The following is a 22,661-nucleotide window of genomic DNA, read 5'->3' on the forward strand; positions in this document are numbered from 1 at the left end:
GTGTGAATGTACTACGTGAATGTTTGATATACTTCTACCTGAATGCTTCAGTAAAATAAATTGTTCTTTTCCCATTAACAAGACAACGATAAAACACACCTGGTCTCTTCCTCACTTGGGTCTCCCTTCATAGATAACTTTGAAAGATAGAACATCCGCCACTTCTTCCACATCTCTGTCAAAGTAGATAGTTTTTCTCTCCAAAATACCAACACTTTTGTAAGTTTCATACCAGCCAAAGAGGAAGCTGGTGGATGAGCAACTGCTGTTTCTTGACGAGTTCTGTTTGAAGAAGAGAAGATAGCGATGAATCCCAAAAGAAAGGAACAACGATGAATTTAAAGTTAAAAGAGGATACTATAGGATGAAATAAAGTGAACATAGCATTATAATGTACATTGATAAAAGAATACGAACAGTTTGTTCTTTCAGTAGAAAATATATTAATTCAAGACACTTAAGCAATCTAATTTTGAATCCTTGTTATTCCTTAGTCCAGGAGTAAAAGTAGATCTAAAAAAAGGTAGGGGGATGCTTGACGTCACGCCGTCCCCCGTGCCTATCTTTGCCCATTGTAATGTTTTAGAAAGTGGGGGGACGCCATAGATATAGTTTTTGAAGTGGGGTAACGACGTCCGCCCGCGTTCCCCTTCACTTTTACCCCTGCCTTAGTCTGCTTTACGAACCTTCGGAAATCCAAGTAAACACAAACAGCTAAATACAGATATTTGGAAAATATACATAGTGATTTATGGAGCGAAAGAGTGCTTTCGGCATATTTGATAATATTTTTAGCCTCGGTTAGTACTTCACTAAAAATGAGTTTGAAATGTAGCCTTATTACGAATAGAGCACTTTGAGTAAACCCAGATTGTTTTTATTAGCTTAAAGTAATTTTAAATTACCCATTTTGCCAGTGACGGCTAATGTTAGTGTTGCAGCGTTGCGCAACGACCAAAGTATTTCAGGAAAAAATAGTATTATCAATAGTAGTGAAAAACAGAAAAAAATACTTTTTAATACTCGCATATATACACTTTAAATAACATATTTTTTACTTCTGTAACTATCCGTTCCGTTGATCCGTTTTAAAAAGCGAAAAATAATCCGTCACAGAGTCTCTAATTTATATTGTGTTGCAGCGAGCATACAACGACCAGATTCCTTCAGCGCGGCAATTGGAGCAAATGTTAAGTCTCCTTTCCCCTATCTCAGAAGTTAAAGGGACTGGTCGTTGCAGTGCTTCTGCAACACAGCACGGTTTCCAGTGAACGAGAAGGTTTTTCGCGCTAAATATGATTTCTGAATTTTCTTTCACTAGCAATTACAAATTGAATTTGTTTTTATGCATTCATAATTTTAAATTACGGGACCATACTGAAGCAAATCAATATAATGACAATTTTTTTAAAAAGTGATTGCAGAATTACAAAATAAGAAAGAAAATATCTAGTAGAGGAGAAAACAAATGAAAGTAGACCCGCATTTACAAGTTAATTCTTAGCTTGTATTGATAATGAGGGCTTCTTCTACAGTAATTTGTGAATCAAATATTAATAAGTCAGTATGTAGAATCGCTCCCCTCCCCCTCTGTGGATAGTATTTTAGTATAAACAGGTTTCTTTTTATAAAATAAGTATATTTTATAGTCTTGATAATTTCCACATAAAACTGTATGATGGGGAACGCCACATTGAATTTGGGACTAGTTAGGAATGCTCAGGGGCGTAGCCACGAGGGGGTCCACCGGGTCCGGACCTCCCAAAAATTTCAAAACTTGACTAACATTGGTAGACTTTCTTAACGAACTATACTTGTTTAACAGAGAAATGATTGATGTAGGCTAAATATTTTATTTTAAACCTCATCATGTACTCTTCTTTTCTTATAAAAATAATCGTTCTATCATTTTTGCTAAAAATATAGGTGACAGTAAGTAAGAATTACTTATCGTCCTTTCGGGTGCAGTATAAGACAGGTTCCATATTATGTAGACGTATTGGACCTCCCTCAAATATTTTGGACCCCTCCCAGTTAACATTTCTGGGTGTAGAACTGGCAGTGCTGTTTGTTTTTATGTTCTTTGATTTTTGGCTTCTGTTACATGCTGATCAGTGACGACGCCAGAGGGGAGGCAAGGGGGGCGAGCGCCCTCCTAGTAGCTACTTCTGCCCCCCTGACTGCCACTTAGACTGCCCCCCCCCCGGACTCCTACAATCTTTAAACATTCTTCATGTAGTATTTTATATCAGTATCATAACCAATCCCATTGTCAAATTGTAGTCTACTTTCCATGCATTTACTATGTGGCAGATTAGTCCTCAAGCTTTTTTCTTTGAGCGTCGGTATGCACGCATATTTCTGTTTTCTAATTTAGCACATTTTGAGGTAAATTTTAGTTATGCTTCTTTCTTATGATTTTTAATTATCGTGCCTAGCGAACAATAGTAGATTTGGTCGACTTGTTTTCTTCTCATTGGATCAACTTCAACTTCGATTGGAAACAAAAGAAAGGTAAAACAAGTTACGTAACTTGTTTGTATTTATCCAGGTTTGAAGTTTTCAGTTTCATATTTTGTTTTATTTAAAACTTCCATTTTCTGAAACATTATTCTCAGCTTCCAATATTCAGAGGATGTGATTATAACAGCTTAGTTTGCAACTACCATGGCTTAATTTTTTGAAGGAGATAAAAAGAGTTGTGTTTTCCCTTCCTGCAAATGATAATAATAAATTTATGGAATTAAATTGATTCCCAATGAAACGTATTGTCAGAGTGCTGATCTTTAGTTAGTAATTGGTTTATACTAGTGCTCGCTTGCTTATTTTGTTTCAAAGTACTGACGTGACATCTACCATATTGACTAGCAACTGCTGAAAAATTCGTAGCCCAACCCAGAAGGAGTGCACATGGAATGGTGAAGTTTTACTTCTTCTACACTTCCCCCGAGAGTCAATATACTACCTTGTACAGTGCACCAGTTTTTGCAGAAAAGTTAAAAAATCTGAAGATTTCCTCGCACCACTGTTCGTAGCACTACCCCTATCAGCTCTAAAATGGCGTCCTTTCAAGTGTTATTTAAGTTTGGGAAATAGTACACGTAATAGTTAGACGGAGCTAAATCTGCGGAATATGAATGATGATCTAAAAATTGAAATCGTAGATTATGCAATGTCAATTGTGTTCGCAGGGGCTTGAGGAACAGATGTATTCTCCTGAAGGAAACAGAATTCCTTTCTTTTCATTTTCCGCGGCGTTGAACTTTGAATTTTTCTTTCAGTTTTGTAAGTAATGTAGAGATTCTGGATTAAATATCTGACGGTCGCGGAGGTAGTGAATACTACTCCATACTTATCCCAGAAGAATGTTGCAAACAGTTTCTCAACCTACTTCTGTGTCTTGAACTTCTTGGGGCGAGGGAGAAATGAAAGCTACTACTCCATTGACTGTTGTTTCGTTCATAGTGGTACAACCATATTTCATCTATGGTTACTGTTCGTGAGCGAAATTGATCAGCATTACAGTCAAATTGGAAGAAGACTTCTCTTAATGCCGCCACTGTTTCATTCTCCTGAAAATTTTTTTGAGAACCCATTATGCCGAGAACTTGCGCATACCCAAGCCATTCTGAATTATGCTACCGACGAGTTCCAAAGAAATGCCCAGAACTGAGAAAGCGGGGTGCAGCCATTTACTATAATAAGTATATTGTGAGTTTACTATACACTTTAAAAACTATATAAATAATAGCTTAAATTATTTTTGTCACTCAAAAACTGAGGTGGCCTAGACCCTCTGGCCTCGTGCTATATCCACCACTGACTGAAATACTGCAATTTTCAAGAATAATGTCACAAATTGCATCCATGATTTTGGGAAGAGTCATTGCTTTTAATCATCCTGGATGTAAAGCATAATTTGTTGAGAAATCGCCACGTTTATACTAAGCCATTTACTTCTTCACCACTATATATAACGGAGGAGAGTCCCGTGATGTTTCACTGATTTCCTAATTAGTTTACTTCGGTGACTTTCTGAGGCCTGAGAAACAATAAGAATTTCATTATTAATATGAAAATTTGTATTTGTACATACAGAGGTATGTTTTTCTAAACTACGGTTTCATTTTTCTACCTAGTACCTACACTCCGTCTGGATTGGACATTTCCATCAGCTCCTCGTAAATTCTCTCTCTCTCTCTCTCTCTGTATATATATATATATATATATATATACATATATATATATACATATATATATATATATATATATATATATATATATATATATATATATATATATATATATATATATATATAGAGAGAGAGAGAGAGAGAGAGAGAGAGAGAGAGAGAGAGACAGAGAGAAATACGTGGCATATAGTACTAGAGGAATGTGTTGCTTGTAGCATACGCGAAATTATTTCAATTTATGTTTAGGCTTCAAAAGTTTCATTGAAAAATATTTCATGTGCAGACGTTATTTATTTGTTAGTTACACATTTTATTTGAAATAAGTTTAATTTATAATCATATAGGTCTAATATAAAAACAACAACGAAATACACAATGTAATGTAAAATAAGTCAAACGTAATAAATATGTCATTTTTGGTATGGCAAATAGCCGCCCCCCCGAAAATGTATCTGCCCCTCCTTTGCCCCCCTAAGAACTTAAAGCTGGCGTCGTCACTGAAGCATCCTTCATCTGGCGGGTTTCAAGGTTTCCTTTCCAGAACATATCACGTTGGTAAGCGTTGCTTCGCCTCATGTGGAAGTATATTGTGTTCATCGTGCATTGCGTAACAACCAAGACGGATGATTTGGAATGTAGTTTTTTTCTTTTACGCACATGTGTGTGTGTTGATGTATGAATATGTGACATTCGGAATTCATATACCAGTATCTCTTTTGTATCAGCTGGTTTGGTTTTTAATTATTAGGTTTAATTTTATTGTGTGTGCTTTAATTCTGTAAATAACGTACAAATTCTGAATGAATTGTATATCATGACTTCTGTAAATAACTTACAAAAAACATTGACCAGCTTTCAACTGAGGAAAAATTTACAATTAAGGCTTAGACAAAACAAGCAAATGGTAATTCAGGAGAGTGTTCGAAAAAAAAAATCCGTTTAAATTTACAGGATATCTTATGGCAGTAGTGTTGTTTGTACCAAATACATTTTCTTAATTTATTTTAAATTTTCCTGGATAAACTGTGAATAAAGTGTGTTCAATGTACATTTTTTTATAACATTAATCTCTGCTACGAACTCTCTTCAGTCAACGCTGAAGAGGAATTCGGATCACTGTCAGGGACTGAGTTTGCTAGAATGAATCGTTCGCAATAATTTAGAAAAAATATTTAGTGAATCTACAAAGCTTCTGAAATTAATATTAACTGTACCTATTGCGTCAGCAAAAGACGAAAAGGTTTTTTTTTTTTTTTTTCCACAGAGAAAGAATTCACACTTTCAAGGAATTGAATGTCCCAAGAAAGGTTATCACCATTGGTTATGCTTTCCATCAAAAAAGACCTGACAATAAGAATACTAGAGTTCAACCAGCACGTATTAGACAGATTTGCTCCAATCAAAGAGAGAAGAATGAACTTACTAATTAATTAAGGTGATTAATCGGATTAAATGTTCTGCATTTTTTTATTTTTTAAAACAGAATTTTATTTAATTTAACATGTCACATAGCATTTGCATCTAAAGTTATGCTGATTAGTCAATGAGTCAACTTTATATCTTCTGTCTCTTATCGTTCGTACTGCAACACCCAAAACCACAATCCACCGGCCGCCACTGCATTTTGCTAATGTTTGATAAACGCACTTGATGTGCTTTGAGGTACTTTTGGGGATCTTTTACAGTTTTGAGTTGGCAGAACAGAACCATATGTGTAAATTAGAGAAACTATTAAAGAAATAATAAGTAAACGTATAAAGAATAATTTCCCAGTAATTATAAGTAAATAATTTACCATACCATTTATACGACACATATTTTCCATTATCTTTTTATTGCAAAACAAATAGGACCATACATTGAATTAACTTTAGAAGTATGAAGGACTTATACGGATCATATCTGATTCGAACCTATCTTGCAAACACCGTTTTGAATATACTGTAAAGTCGCATATTGTATCATATTATTTCATTGATCTATGAAATTGTCAGGCACAATTTAGGTAGAAAAGGTATAATAATAGAATGATGATATTCTGCAATGCATATATGAGAATAAGGCAAATTCAAACATAGAAAGTAGAAGTAATGAGAATTCATTCTCTAATAGTAGTAACGGACGAAAAACTCAATAAAAGAAAACAATGAAATATTTTAAATTTCCCGCCAGTATGCTCTTTAGGTTCTGTGAGACGGATGATCGGTGGAATTATAATATAGGAGAAAACAGTAGAGCCCTTAGAACACCAACGGAGACGATGATGTTCATCACAAACTCACATGACGTGAGACCCGTCGCAACAGAGGTGAGCCCTGCCACTAAGCGATCGTGAAATAAAGCTTGTTATCTCTGTAAAACCCAAAAGCATTTCCCATCCGTTTGTCCTGTTGTACTCAATAACTCAAAACACTATTAATAATAACAGGAACAAGCTTATCAGAAAATACTGCAAAATCCAACACAACACAACATAAATTGCTTAGGAAGACATCGAATAGCAATGGTTATATGGAACACGATAATCTAGATCCAAGGATTAATGCAGGGGCGGATCCAGGACGGACTTCTAGGGGGAACGTGGGTTGTAATATTGCTACTTAGAGCTACTTTTAAGAGCTCCAAACTCCGGGATGGGTTTTATTTATATATAGACAAAAATGAAATAAAAAAACTATTCTCTTCTGGAGGGGGTAATCGCCCCGATCGCCCCCCTGGATCCGCCACTGGATTAATGTATTACCAATAAATGGTCTACTTATCAGCTTCTATGAGTAACATCAACTGTTCGTTTCAGAAGAACCTTGACTGTTGAAGATAGAATATAAGGAAAATTAGTGCCAAATTCTACAGTTCGACATGATAACAAAGAACTACTCCACCAACCAAAACTTAACAAACCTTCAAATGATTATGAAGATTAATTTGAATCTAATAAATCACAAAAGGGAACGAACCTTTCAGTAGTAGAAATGAAATGAAATAAAATATAAAGAAGTATGAAGAAGGCAAAAATTCAAAGAGGAAAACAAAGTAATATCGGATGTGCAATAAACTATTTATGTGCAGCAGCATTCAGAATTGAACGAATTTGATGATTTTATGGAAAGGAAAGGAAATTAGTCGGGGTATTATTTTATTGGTGGAGAAGTGGATACAGTTAGTTGTCACGAGTTTAAATAACCACTAAAGAAGATTAAGAAGAAAAAGATGATGAAGAAATTGTAAAATAAAGAAGCAGAACGTAGAGTGTTGTAGGGACTCTTGGTGTAACGCCACGAATATGATTGGTAGAAGAAGACGAAGGGCTTTTGTTTGTCATGTTGTTGTATTTGTACTTTGAAAAATATGATAAAGGTTGTAAATTACGATTATGTGGTACACATTAAGATACAGTAGATGAGAGGCGTTGGAAGCAATAAGAAAAGATATTAGAATTACGTATTAATGTTAATATTATATTAAAGAGAGCTTCTCGACAGGGGCGTCATTTCGGACTTCGCTTGGGGGGGGGGGCAAGAGACCACCGACATAAGACTTTCGCGTTTTGTACTAGTATATTAGTAGACAATCTATTAAAGAATATGTATTCCTCAAACTCTTCGGGGGGGGGGCAATTGCCCCCTCCTGCCCCCCCTAAATGACGCCCCTGCTTCTCGATACGTATTTGTAAGATTATGCTTATAAATATGATAGTGAAGATAGATTTGCAGTGATTGCATCAGATAACAATTGTGATTAGCATTAGTGATGATATATAGCTATACTTGAGAAGACACCAATAATATTTTTACTACTACTCCACCAACAAATACAAGTACAGTTTTTATAATACGTTATACGCGCCACGTATGAACAGCTGTTCATCTAAATTGAAATGGTGTGTCCAGTAACTTGTTTCCCCTTAAGATGCTTAATCACTGCGAAATTAAAATAACACTAATTTTATAGTAATTATGTGATATCTTCAAGTAGAATCGAAATGTGGAACAAGAGGTCGCTAGACAATACAATTTTGCATGAGATACCGTTATCACTAGTTGCCTAGTAGCTTTCCATTTACAGCTACTTATAAACGCGAAAATAAATGCCGATTTTGTAAATACCTGGAAATCGAAAGCAGATAAGTGAGTCATGATAACAGTATCTTATGTAAAATTATATTACCTAGCTCGCTCCTGTTCCACTTTTCGATTATCTTTTATCTACTTGAAGATATCACATAATTACTGTAAAATTAGCGGTATTTTAATTGCACCGTGATAGGGCCTCTTAAAAGCTGAATAATCAACATTACCACCTGCCAAGTTATCTACTATTTCTCGTGAGTGAATAAAATTCTATCAAATCTAAAGCTATTGACCAATATTGATCAAATTAGAAAGAAAAAAACAATAAGCTACTAAAATGCCTGTAAATTTACTTTAAGTACGAACACAAAGAGAGCAGTCTACGTTGCATTCTTACTACTTGTTTTAACAACTGCTTTACCAAACTTAACTATTAAAAGCTGAAAATATAAACCAAGCTATATTTACAGATTTCCGTCCATTATTCTTTTCTGCTGTTCTTCCGTTAACTCTGGCGGTGGGAGGAATTTTTCGGGTGATGCCGAATATGAAGCGAAGGTTGCAGGATGCATTTCATATTTTGAAGATATCACCCTGAGAAACGATAGATGGAATAAATATGGTAAGTAAATAATAATTTAATCAAAAGTTACAGTATTACTGTCCGATTAATTGTTATGATATATTACATATCGTTCAAAATACATGGGTGACTGCTATTTGTTATTAATAGCCTACAGTTTCGATAGACACGTATTTCGTATTTGTAAACACTACGAGTGATTCTGAAGAAAATTATGTTTGTTATTATCTAATGTAGTCAAAGTTCCCAATTAATACACATAATAATAATAATTAAGTGAAAATAATTATGGATATTTACTCCTGTATAGGAATAAGGAGTGGCCTATATTTTTGCAATTTAGAATGGAGTTTGCAACCGTGATTGATGTCAATAGTTTCGGAATTTCTATTTAGTGAATGTCTTGAATTCTTGAAGAATATTTGTTTCCTTACAAACATGATATCTCAGAAGAATTTTAAAGAATGGAAGATTTACTAAACTTCCTACTAATTCTTAGAATGAACACAAGATTCCCGTTTGTTTCACTTATTATGCTATCAAAGAGTTTTAAAAGCACTATTATTAGAGTTTTAGAAGCACTATTATCTAAAACTCATGATATTACATTTACTTTATTTATATCTAGTAACTTACTTTGGCACCACTAGACTACTTAATTCATATCTTGTTGAAGTGCATTGCAGTCATTTATTAATTTGATACGTCTAATAAGTTTAAGGTCACCGGCATATATCAATTTATGGGATATGTTATCCATTCAGGATGATGTTTATAAATATTACAAATAGTAAAATTCCCAAATTTAACCATCGTGGAACACTAGAGAGTTGTAAATGTTTGGTTGACTCTTGTATCCTTTATATACAACGAAGTGCCTTCGGTCCCTCAAATACGACTCAAACAGACCAATGAAATGTGTAGACAAATTAAAATGACGAAATTTCTCTATTAATACTTGGTGGTTTACTTTATCAAATGCTTTTGCAAAATCAGTAGAAATAAAATCCACTTGGCCATTTTGATTATAAATTTTAAAAATAATAATATGCGAAAGAGCAAATTTGACACGTTTGAGCGTTAAAGCAAAAATAATGGAGGTAGGGAAATATAAAGATTCCTATTTCCTAGAATTGGAAAATATCCTGCTATCTTTGTGTTCATACTTATATGACAAATCTCCAATCCTTGTCAATATTATTCAGTAAGGTTATAAGTAACCTATGCATATTCATTTAAAAAATTGTTCTTCATTTGACTTTTATTACAGATAATCATAAACTTAGTGATTGTACATGGTTGTCATTCTTATGAAAATGAACTGTTTGCCTGTAACAGAATTGTGAAGAATCATATTCACAACGAATTGGAAATTAACTTCTATTCAACAAGCCAGGCCATTACTGGGAACTTCTCCGAATGTTGAAAAACAGGTTGTTTACTTCGGACTAAAGGTGTTAGCCAAAGCCCAAGCTTACATAACACTAACACAATTCAGAGAATTCGAGAAATTCAAAATGGTGTGCATAATTTGGTTCCTAAGTTACACAAAGTTCAAAATGAATTAATTGAGCATAATAAAAACGTAATTAGTATTGTTTAAATAGCAGTAATAAACTATACATTGTTCGGCGTAAGCTCTAAACTGCGATAAACAAAGCCACGTGAAACTAAATCTCGCTGATTTGCTGTTGTCCTACCAACGCTTGTACTCCTCCGCAAAATAGTTCATATGATTTGATTATTACTTTTACTATGAAGCTTCATATAAAACTGCTATATTAATATAAATTACAAAAAATATAATACGGAGTATCTAATAATACTGCAATCGGGTGTGGTTAATGAAACAATAGAAATAAACACTAAGCATGCGCAGTAATTATGGCGCCAACTCAACTGTGGACGGGTGTTCTGCTTTTAAAGTCTTGAAGATGGCTGGCATGAATCCCGGTTCCGCGAGTGCTGTGGTGAAACACCAAGGCAAACCTTTACTCACTAAGCAACAATTGTTTACCAGCGAAATTCAAATACTTTTTTTTTAATCTTTCGAGTTTTTTTTCTTTCTTTTCTGCTGCTGCTGTAAGTATCTGGACAACACGAGACAGTATTGTCAAAATGCACGTGTATAATTTGCTCCTCCCCGTGGGGAGTGGGAGTGATATATCACTAGCCAATCGTATTTGTGGCAAGCGGAAGGACACAAATATTTTGTTTATCGGAGTTTAGAGCTTACGCTGAACAATATGTAGTTTGAGGGCAGGGGATTCTTGATTCAGCTTTTCTACTTTCATTTTTCCCAGGATACTTTGAGGCCGGTGAGGTCACGTGGAGGTATCGCTTTGCTTTTTAACAGAACAAGTTAAATACTGGATAAACAATTACGCTACTGTTTCAAGATGAGCAAAAACCATCTAAATTGCACAGCAGCTCATTCAAATAGCAGAGGAAGCAATACAAATGAAATAATGTTCCATCGATTCCCTAAAAATTATGAACTTCGAAGAAGATGGATTTCCCACTGTAAGCAAAAGAACACTTTTAATATGGATAACGCACGAATATGTTCTGCTCAACTTTCACCACAGGATTTTCAAAGGGTTTGAAAAATGAGCTTCTAGATTTCCCGCAAAAGTAGTGTTTAAGATCTGACGCTTTTCCTTCATTATTGATACCAAACTGGCATGGGGAAAAAATAGATTAGATGTTAATCAAAGTTGAAAAACAGATGTGTGACAACAATAATTTATTTTACTTTATTGACATTTGTTTCTGAGGGCATGAATCTTAAGGAGTTTGTGTACGTGAAGCGAGCTGGAAGGGGGTACCACCAATGTTAACATAGAGTGTGGTAGTGTAGGAGTAGATCGTATTGATAGGATTAGCTTAATACAAATGCCAAGTAGTTCAATCTATGAAGCAGAAGATTGTAATAACATAACTGAAAATGCTCAAAAGATGGAACGACGGAAGAGAATGCGTAAGATGTTATCCGATGATTTTTTACGGTAGGAAATAATGACTCTTTACATCTTCTTTTTCATAATGTGCAAGGTTTAGGGAACAAAATTGATCTTCTGGAGGTATTGTTGGAAAGCGACTTCTCAAATATACAGCTTCTTTGTATATGTGAGCACTGGTTAGATGCAAATATCGTTAATATAGTTAGTTTAAACGGTTTTAACATTATTACTCACTACTCTCGTACAGTCAAAAGTCGAGGTGGTGTCGCAATTTTTGCTCGCTCTTATATACATGCAACTGAGATTGACGTTCGGAATTTTTGCGTCGAAATGCATTGTGAGGTAGTCGCATCAAAACTTCAAGAGTTAAATATTTGTGTTGTGTGTATCTATAGGACCCCTTCTGGTGATTTAGGAATTTTCTTTAAAAATTTTGAGAAACTTCTAGCGAACTTACGTAGAAAATTTAGTAGTGTAGTTATCTGTGGGGATATAAACATAGATTGGTTAAAGAACTCAACTGATAAATCTAAGTTTCAAGATGTGTTAAATTTATATGAACTACAAACTATTATTAACGTACCTACTCGTCAAGGAAAGACAGCTATCGACCAAATTATTATTCCAAAAAGTAATCTTAAATGTTTGTTTGAAGTTATTGAACTTGGATTTTCTGATCATGAAGCCATTTATTGTAGAATACCTACCGAGAAACTGGTGAAGGAAAGTCCGAAACCGATAACGAGAAGAACCAGATTATTTTCAACGGAAAATATAAATTATTTTTGTTATCTATTATCTCGTGAATCTTGGAACTCCTTGTACGACTTACCTAGTGCTAGTGACAAATTCAATTATTTTGTTGATGTTTTCTTACATAATTTTAACATAGCATTTCCATTACAGTTACGGAAAGGTCTTAATAATATCAAAAAGTGGGTCACGCAAGGAATAAAAATTTCAAAGCAAAAGCTTATATATTATAATAAACTTAAGAAAACCTGTGTTAATTTACCAGCTAAAGTTATTTACCATATAAAAACATACAAAAAATATATCAGAATGTTATGCGAACAGCCAAAAGAATCCACAATGACACTATAATACACGGATACAAAAACAAAATGAAAGGTGCGTGGAACGTAATAAACAATTTATCAAAGACTGTTCCAATGCGCGAAATATCACAAGTTAATTATAGAAATAATTATTTCGCTGATCCTGCTGCCATTACTGAAGTCTTTAATCAGTATTTTCTTAATACGAATTTACCACCTGGAAAGTCGAATCTTGCTGTAGAGCCAAATATTCCATGCAACAAGCATAGTATGTATGTAACTCCGGTAACTGAAAATGAATTGTTGGACTGCATCAAAAAGCTTTCTAGTACTCGTTCTGCAGGTATAGATGAAGTCCCAACCCTAATTATAAAAGAGAATGCGCATTTAATAGTGAAACAACTATGCTATCTGGTAAATATATCATTTGAATCAGGCGTTTTCCCCGACAGATTGAAGACTGCAAAAGTTATACCTTTACACAAAAAAGGAAATACTTATGATGTTCAAAACTATAGGCCTCTTTCTATTTTGTCTGTTTTCTCGAAGATTTTTGAATCACTAATGTTATCGCGCTTGAGAAATTTTATATCCTGCCATAACCTAATCTCGTCTTCTCAACATGGATTCCAAAAAAGCAAATCAATTGATACAGCGTTGTATATCTTTATTAAAGAGGTTTCTACAGTACTTGATAAGGGAAAATATGCAGTAGGTTTATTTGTTGATTCCTCCAAGGCATTCGACAATGTTCAACATTCTCTTCTACTGGCAAAACTCCAGAAATATGGTATTAGGGATGTAGTACATGAATGGTTTCGCTCGTACCTGACAAACAGAAAACAAATAGTAAAAATACAAAAAATAATTAACAATAAGCAAGTCACATTTTCATCCAAAACTGCTACTATCTCTGCTGGTGTTCCTCAAGGCTCAACTCTTGGGCCAATTCTTTTTTTTATTTTATATAAATGATCTTGTTCAATATATGTATCCCCAACATATTGTACTATATGCTGATGATGTAAATGTCCTTGTAACAGGAGACAATACAATTGAACTAGAAAGTAAATTAAAACAAACTGTGGAGCGTTTGATAATATGGATATCTCAGAATCAACTGCTGATAAATGCAAAGAAAACAAAAGCACTAAATTTTCATTACTCATATACACCTCGAACAGTACCTCCCATTGTGATAAATTCAACTGATGTAAACTATTCAAAATCCACTAAATTTTTAGGTGTAACAATAAGCAATAGGCTTACATGGGATGCACATATCACTGAGCTAAACAGCAAATTAAGCCGTATCTGTTTTGTCATTTATAGACTACGTGGTTCAGTGTCGAAAGAAACTTTGCTGTTATTGTACTATGGTAAGTTTCAATCCTTGTTAAATTATGGAATAATTTTCTGGGGAGCCTCCTATTTCAGTGTTACCACTTTTCGTCTACAGAAAAAGGCAATAAGATCTATTTTTAATCTGTCACCAAGGTCCTCATGCAAAAGGGTCTTTCAGTCAAATAAAATTTTAACTGTGCCTTGTCTGTACATATACAATAGTATCATATATGTAAAGAAAAATGAAAGTAGTTTTCTTCATGTTGACGATGTACATTCATACAACACACGACAAAAGAATAACATATTCACAGCATACCAAAACTATGCGTGCACCAAAATAAGTGTTCTTCCTATGTCCGCTAAGTTGTTTAATAAGCTCCCAAGTAATTTGAAAAATATCAAAAACATACGGAATTTCAAAAATGAACTATTTAATTTTTTGTGTAACAAAGTGCGTGATAGTTTGTAAAATAATGTAATGTCAATTATATTGAAATATCTTTTTATTATTTGACAAGTCCTATGTACTGGTCTCTGACCAATAATGTACGACATGGATGAATAAAAGAATGAATGAATATAAATGCATACTCTCATATATTCTTTAGTTAAAATTATATTCTTAAGTTCTGTTGAGTATCTGAATCATTATTCTGGCAAAGTGCTCAAAGTACACTTGGAGCAGAACATTCATAGGAACCTATTACGAACCGAACTTAACCTACCTAACCTAATCTTGTCTGAACGAACCGTACTTGTTACGTACAAATTATCTTGATTTTATTCCATCTTCAATGCCACATCGTGATAAAATCACTTGTTCTACTCAAAGTGCACTGTAACCATTATTCATATAATTGAAGGGCTGACCGACAGAGGAAGATAAGCTACGGAAACTAAATTCCAAGAAATCGAAGGGTAAAGTGCAGGACAAATAACTGCAAATTTTCTCCTGTGAAGGTGGTTCTTTTACGTATGTATACCACTCTATAGATATCTGTGCAACTTGTAACCTGTAATACATAATGTAAAGTGTGTTGTATTGAGTAATAAACGAATATTAATAATGTAAAGGAAATATTTTGCAGTGACGATATCTGACAGTTTGATTAATACACACTAAATACAAAAGGTTAGGTTAGATTTCTAACCTAACCTAACAAATCAAGTTAAGTTAGGTTAGGGTAAGTTAGATTTCTAATGTAACCCAACTCATCCTAACACAACCTGACCTAATTTGTTATTACATTCCTGGAATCTCTGAATATTTTGAATTATTTTTGCTTAAGGTAGATTAGATTTCTAACTTAACCTAACCTATCCTAACAAACCTAACCTAACTTATTACATACCTGGAAGCGAATCTCTGAATAATTTGAATTATATTTGCTTTATGTATTTTACTACCTGAAATGCTCTCATGGAAAGAATTGGTTTATGGAAAGTATTTGAACTCCTTCCTTCCATAGAATTCACGTTTCAAATGAAAGTGTATTGACAAAATTCTATAATGTCGCCACTTCCCCACGCCCAAAGAGGATGAATTTGTATTTAAACCGTATCGGGTGGGGTCACTATTCATTTCAGTGACCATGAAAATTATGGACTGGACACTAATTTAGGATGTTTTCGATTATTTGTAGTCTACTTCATATCTCCTCTCACCCCCGAGCCGAAAAATGATAAGATCCTAAGTTAGGCCTGGACAGGGGCGGATTTAGGATTTTAATTTTGGGGAGGCCCGCTGCCTCGCTGATGGATACATATACACATTTGATTGATTAATGACAGTAGGAAATTACTTTTACAGTAGTGGTTGATGCTGTTTGTTAAACAATTATCTACCATTAATATAAATAGTGGAAAATATATTTACTCTTTAGTGTATCTTTTAGCGTTTAAATACTTTTCAAATTTTTTCGGTAGGTCTGTGCCTACCCGATCTATCCGCTGAAGCCGCCACTGGGCCTGGATGCATTAAAGTACCAAAAATACTTGGTACTTCAAGTTGGTCGACGAGGAGTTAGCAATCAAACATTCTTACAATGATTTTTATTTCTATGAATAGCAAATGCCCCTTCTACCCCTTAAAACAATGGGATATGTTTTCCCTTAAGTTTAATGAGCAGTTTATATACCGAGTTTCATCTTTCTAACTTAATAGGTTTCTGAGATATTGCATTTTAGACACATATTTTGAACCTTTTCTACCCCCTTAGGATTCGCCCTTTAATCAAAATAATGTGATAAAAATCTGAGTTAGGTCAGGTCAACTCATCTACTAAAAATTATAAAAATCTGCCCAAAGGTATAGGAAAAGTTAGCGAGCAAACATTATATTCATTTTTATTTTTATTGACGGTATTGATTTATTTATTAAATTATATTGTCTCATCTGCGAGTAGAGAAAACTCATTCTTTGCATTTGGAATGAACAAGCAGGCAAGCGAAAAAAAATCTTCACCGATACCTCCACATGACGTCACGGACAGGGAGTCAATCAAAACGATAATCACGAACTGGGGCTACCTGTTATTTTATATACCTTGGTTTGAGGGATCATCTCCTCATATGCGTTGTTTCTGTTCAAGACTGAACTTTCATTGCTTTCAAACACTATGCCGTTTTTATTATGTCCAATGAATTGATTTAGAATTATCATTATATTGCGAGCGGGGATAATTATTCCTAATTGATTTAGAACTTTAATTGTGCGTTATTTAGAAATCAAATTGATGCAGGCCATAATACAGCGTAGCGCCGAGTTGACTGACACATTTCAAACTTGAATATTGTGCAGGCATCATAACTTATATTGGTTGGCGGAATCATTTTTCGGAAAATACCGCTGCATATTGTTACCTCTTGCATCCATCTACACCAAGGTGACCAGACGTCCCGTTTTAGCCGGGACAGTCCCTTATTTTCAACCGTTGTCCCGTTTTTTCTCATTCTCAAACGGGACGCCTAAATGTCCCGTTTTTAAGCAAACATTACGCAGGTGTCCCGTAATTATTATTCAAAATATAAATGGTCAATGCTAATTCTACACTCTTCCGTACCAACACACATTGGGAAGGTTCATCCGTGCCTAGAACTACTGAATATTCAAATGAGAATTGTGTTTTCTGTGGTTCAAGTGGGAATTGAGTGGGAATTCTGAGTCTTGAAGTAGTTAAAAGTATTTTTGGGTAGTACTTAAGTTAGAAACGCTGTTATCATTCTTACTTGTGTATTTTGTAAATTGAAAACACTGCTGAATCCCAAAATGCAATGTGGAAGTCACCCCTCCCCCCCGTCACCAATTCGTGTGCGTCCCGTTTTTGAAAGTAAAAGTTCTGGTCACCTTGATCTACACACCATCTTACCTTTTTCCCTTTTTCTCTCCTTTATATATGCAAATATCATACAAAACCTGCACATTCACAAGAATCACACATTCACAAAGAGTTTGTGTCCATTACCACACTAAAATAAGAGTTAAATTTCGCAGTCTCGATACTGATGTGATCAACAATATTCTCCCTTCCTCTACTCTAGCTTTCCCGCCAACGCTCTCTGTAACTCTTATTACGAATGTAACAATTTCTGAGTAGCTATCTAGTTGCCGAGAGAAGTGTTTTTATTCAAATGCCACAAGAATGATAATTTTATATGGGTCTTTGTTGCGTGAGTTGTCGGATAGCGATAACATATACCTTCAAATTAAAGAAAAGTATAAACATTTTACATGAAGTCGAAATGAAACATGTGTTCCTTATGGAGCCGGCCCTCCACTAATATAAGTTAATACACCTGCGCAATATTCAAGTTTGAAAAGTCTTCTTGGTGCCACCCTATTTCACAAGCTATAGCAAGTCAAATTCTGCCACCATGTCAAGTTTGATTCAGATCGGATGCAGTGTTGCCAGACCAGTCAGTGGGAAAAGCAGAAGATTCGAAGATAAAAAACAGGAGAAAGCAGTAGACACATACAGTGGTGGCGTTGGTATGTAAATCCGGGGGGGAGGGCATGAACTACGTTGAGCAAATGAAAGTGAAAAGTCCCAATTTATAGGGTCTATTAATATTATTTGATACAAACATGTGTGAAGTAAAACGTAGTGAAAGAGCAAAGTGGGGTGAGAAAATGTCTTTTCATGCACGTAGCGATAACGTAGCTATATTGTGCAGTCACACGTGACCGTGCCGTAGACGATCGCGGAGAAACGATCTAAGCCACTCTTCCAGCCCAAGTCCCAATTTAAACAACACTTACTTGTAAATCTTATAGAAAGTCATAAAAACGCTAACCATAATGCATATAGAGAATGACGTACAGTTGTATTCTTTGGATTCATATTATATGCAATAAAGCTCTATAACTATATGCTCTACATTGTGTATTATAACAGAGAAATTTCGTCTTTTTATGTGAGGAAACATTGAAAATTCAATATTAATAATAATAATATTTCTTCAACTTCTCGAAGTAAGGAAAAAGCAGATTGTTCACTTTTCATTTTCTTTCGCAGTAGATCAGTAGAACGTAGAAAAAGCAGATCTCCTGCAAAATCAGTAGATCTGGCAACACTGATCGGATGAATTCGGGTGAAGGACTGTGGAGGGAGAGGAATCAAATGAAGGACGATAAATATAGCAGTCAATTCTATACAGAGCGGCTGTAACTATTCTATATTAATTGCTTTCCACATTGCGGAAAGGGTGCAAGGGTGTGTTACCTTCTGCATTTGCGTAAGTCAGGAATCTTCACATCGTAAAAATGTCCTTGTTCAGCAACCCATATGTCTCCATGGGAACCATTTTTTATTATATGGAGTAAGCATTGTGAAGTTGTATCTGTGCTGTAAAATAAACAATATTTCACACAAGTAATAATGGTGGTAAAATCTAATATTATTAATGATAGCGGAATAAAACTTAAAACCTCATATGTGCTTTGCATATTACCGTTCAACAATCTCAGTGTTCAGTATCTATATTTTCCAGGGAGGGGAAATTGCCCATTGACATAGGGTTTTACCTTTTTTTATTACTATAGTAGTTCCAGAGGCGTCATTTAGAGGAGCAAGAGTTTGAAGAATACATATACTTTAATCGATTGTCTACTAACATACTAGTACAAAACATGAAAGTGCATCGGTGGTGCTCTTACCCCCCTCAAGCGAGGTCTGAAATGACGCCCCTTAAGATAAACATTCAGTGACAGGGTCCATTCAATAAATAACCAGAAAAATTATGTAAAAATTACAAAACGTGTACAAAGTTTGTGCTTCTTCTGTGGTGTTCTAGAAATATTATCAGATGGGCTGGCAAGCCTGTCTGCGAGAACAACATTGCGAGAGCTAATACGGAAAACAGGTATACTACGGCGAGCGATAATGCAGCAAAAATTAACTTTAGTTTCGGATTGGCCCACCATATTGTTCATGACATACTGATGTTCAATAAATTGTGGGCGATGTGAGTTTTGTTTTCCGGTATCAACTCTTGCAATGTTGTTCTCCGTAACTGCACAGACAGAACGCCCTGAGAGTGGCGAACACTTGTTACATCCCGTTCTTGAACACTTGTCCCGTTACATCCAGCTACATTTTTCAACCTCCGCAAAACCATCAAAGGAGAACGACGTGCGATGACGGGGATAAGACAAAGCTGTTCGTTGAACCTCACTCACGCCATCAATTGACAGACAAACTCTGCTGTTCAACCGCATTGTTGATTAGCGAACGCCAAAACATATCGAGTGCAATCCACGTGTAAACTACTTGATATAATTCGATTTCTTCACCTGAATAGGTATTATATAGCAGCACCTGGAATTTAATAAGTGATAACTGAGTGCACGAGTGCTGCAGAGAGTTTCAGGAGCCTACCTACGTACAGGACGAGGGCTTCCAATAGTGGAAATGTGTGCCTGCAGGCGACCCTGATGAATGTGTGAACTATGAGGTTCGAGAAAGGCATAGATTACGATTTCTAAACTGTTTGCTGAGTTCCCTGAAATTTCAAGAACAGTTCACGTAGCTCACACTCGGTGGGCGCTTCAACTACAGTCGATATAATTTAACGCTCGCAACCACTACAATTATTAAATGCCAGAGTCTGTCCGTCTGTGTGGAAGGACAGTGATGACCAATGTACTATATCCCATTCCCGTTTCGTCCCACGTAGTGGGGACGAAACTCCTCTGGTGGTTTATTGGAGATTGAAAAAAATAACCTTCGTAAATACTTGAATTAACTTATTTATAGTGTTCAAATAATGTAGATACCGGTACTATATACACCTCACTGAGGTTTGTAGAGAGCATCTCCTGTTAAGAAAATTTGAACGAAATTCTTTACACGCATTTATAAATTATTTACTGGCATTATGAATTCTTACAATAGTCTAAAACTTTTCAGTATTTTATCATTACACATAGCAATATAAAGTATTACAGCAGTATACACATCTATTCGACGGAAGAATTTATTGGTCTTTTTTGAATTAATACATACATTTTTAATACTTACATACTTAACGCAATTTATTTACTCAGTTCATCAGAAAGAATTATGAATTGGGGTTCCACATAATATTAATTTATTTCTTCAAGATATCAATTTATTGATTATTTCTTCAATATAATACATTAAGAAATCTAAAACGACATTTGCACAGATAAAATAAGAGGATATTTAAAAAACGCAAGAATTAGATTCACTTAATATGAATTAACCTTTCAGCACCTGCCCAATTATGTTTGATTTTTCCATGTACATATTTGCTGCAGTAACTCACCTATGTAATAGCATTCATCACGTGTAGTAATGTGGTGTTTATCTTGGCCTGGGTTCTCATTCCGTACTGATTTACGTCAGCACAGCACAAAATTAGCGTTTTCGTTTGCGAAAATCAGTATTGCAATTACAATTAGGCCTACTTATTGCATTATCTGCGTTGTGATCCGCAAATTTTACGAAGACCATTACTGAATGAGGCCTCTGAACAAAAGTTACTTTCTGTTAGTTTTACCTTCCTTGAAAAAGAGATCTATGTATTGCCAACAGATGACGAGAAGAGCCCTAAAACAGGGGTGGCGGGGAAAGGTCAACGACACGGTCAAGTCCATTTTCGGTTTTTAAGGTGTGGTCTATACTTAGATGTAGTCTGCTATTCCGGGTAAAGTTATCTGTGTGCTATTCCGTGGTGTCATTTGAAACGCGCGTTGTGCTTTGTGTTTCGTGCTTAGTTTCGTTGTGTTTTTCGAATTAGTGTGTTTTTAATATTATAATATACTGTGTTTTAGTGTAATGGCGAGCTCTAGGAAGAAAGGCGCGACTATTCATAGTGATTGTCGAGAAATAATAAGCAACATTGTTGAATTCTGTGACCGCGAATCAAGAGTGAAACAGTGTTTAGTACCTCTTGGTCAAGCCACAAAACGTGCTTCTAGAGCTACAGGTTTGTCTGAATCAACTATAAAAAGAATTCGCAAGGAGTCTCTTACACGGAAAATGCATTCTCCGACACGAAAATTGATTTCTCCCGGTAAACACAGGAAAAGACCCGATCACAGAAATGTCATTGTAGACGATTTTGATTTGTGTGTTATAAGAAATGCTGTGATTGAAATGTACGTGTCAGATCACATTGTACCAACGTGTGCTAAGCTTTTAACTGTAGTGCGGCAAAAAATTCATTTTCCTTGGAAAATAGACTCACTGCGCAAGGTATTGAGACAGTGTGGTTTCATTTGGAAGAGATGTAACAATAGGAGAAAGGTGTTGATTGAAAGACCAGATATTGTAACGTGGAGGAGTAAATATTTAAGAGCTGTCAAGAGATATCGGGGAGAAAATCGCGCTCTGATATATCTTGATGAAACTGGAGTCGACAGCAACATTACAACAAAGAAGTGTTGGCAGTCAGACGATGTCGTGGGGGTCCATGCGAATGCTAGTTCTGCATATCGACTCATAGTTGTGCATGCAGGAAGCATTAATGGATTTGTGCCGAACGCGTGTCTTATATAAAAGGCAGGTAGTAGTACAGGTGATTATCACGGTCAAATGAATGGTGAGAATTTCCAGAAGTGGGTTAGAGAAAAACTTATCCCAAATATTCCTCCTCAGTCTGTCACAGGCCCGTGCTGGCCCACCGGGACACCGGGACGTGTCCCGGTGCGCCCTCCGAAACATCACAGTATAAATAAAGGTACAAGATTTAGTAATAAAAATTCTTACAGTTTTATTGGTAAAGAACCCGTGAAAGGTGCAGTGCGCCCTTTACATTAGGCGCTCTTTGCGAGTCCACAACAAAGATGAACGATTTTATTTACACTTCTGTATACCACAGTTCTGTACATAAATATATACAGTTACTATTGGTAAAGAATCCGTGAAAGGTACAGTGCGCCTTATGTAACATCACATTATAGATAAGTGTTTTAGTTATCCTGT

The 22,661-nt window shown here is 35.3% G+C and overlaps 1 protein-coding gene across 7 annotated transcripts in view; it reads right to left on the reverse strand.

Moving 5' to 3' along the window:
• Nucleotides 1-22,661, reverse strand: part of LOC145668866 (uncharacterized) — a 131,548-nt gene that overhangs the window by 33,428 nt on the left and 75,459 nt on the right. For 5 of the 7 annotated variants that reach the window (XM_081737093.1, XM_081737091.1, XM_081737095.1 and 2 more), the window contains 3 exons: nt 18,936-19,058; nt 8,732-8,857; nt 100-282 (listed from right to left, as the gene is read on the reverse strand). In XM_081737093.1, coding sequence (XP_081593219.1) covers nt 100-282; nt 8,732-8,857; nt 18,936-19,058 — 432 coding nt within the window. The remainder of the gene's footprint in view (nt 1-99; nt 283-8,731; nt 8,858-18,935; nt 19,059-22,661) is intronic. The other 2 variants (XM_081737092.1, XM_081737094.1) reach the window with 2 other exon arrangements.

This window comes from Thermobia domestica, chromosome 13 (genome assembly GCF_964235325.1).
Source record: "Thermobia domestica chromosome 13, izTheDome1.hap1.1, whole genome shotgun sequence".
Lineage (NCBI taxonomy): Eukaryota > Metazoa > Arthropoda > Insecta > Zygentoma > Lepismatidae > Thermobia > Thermobia domestica.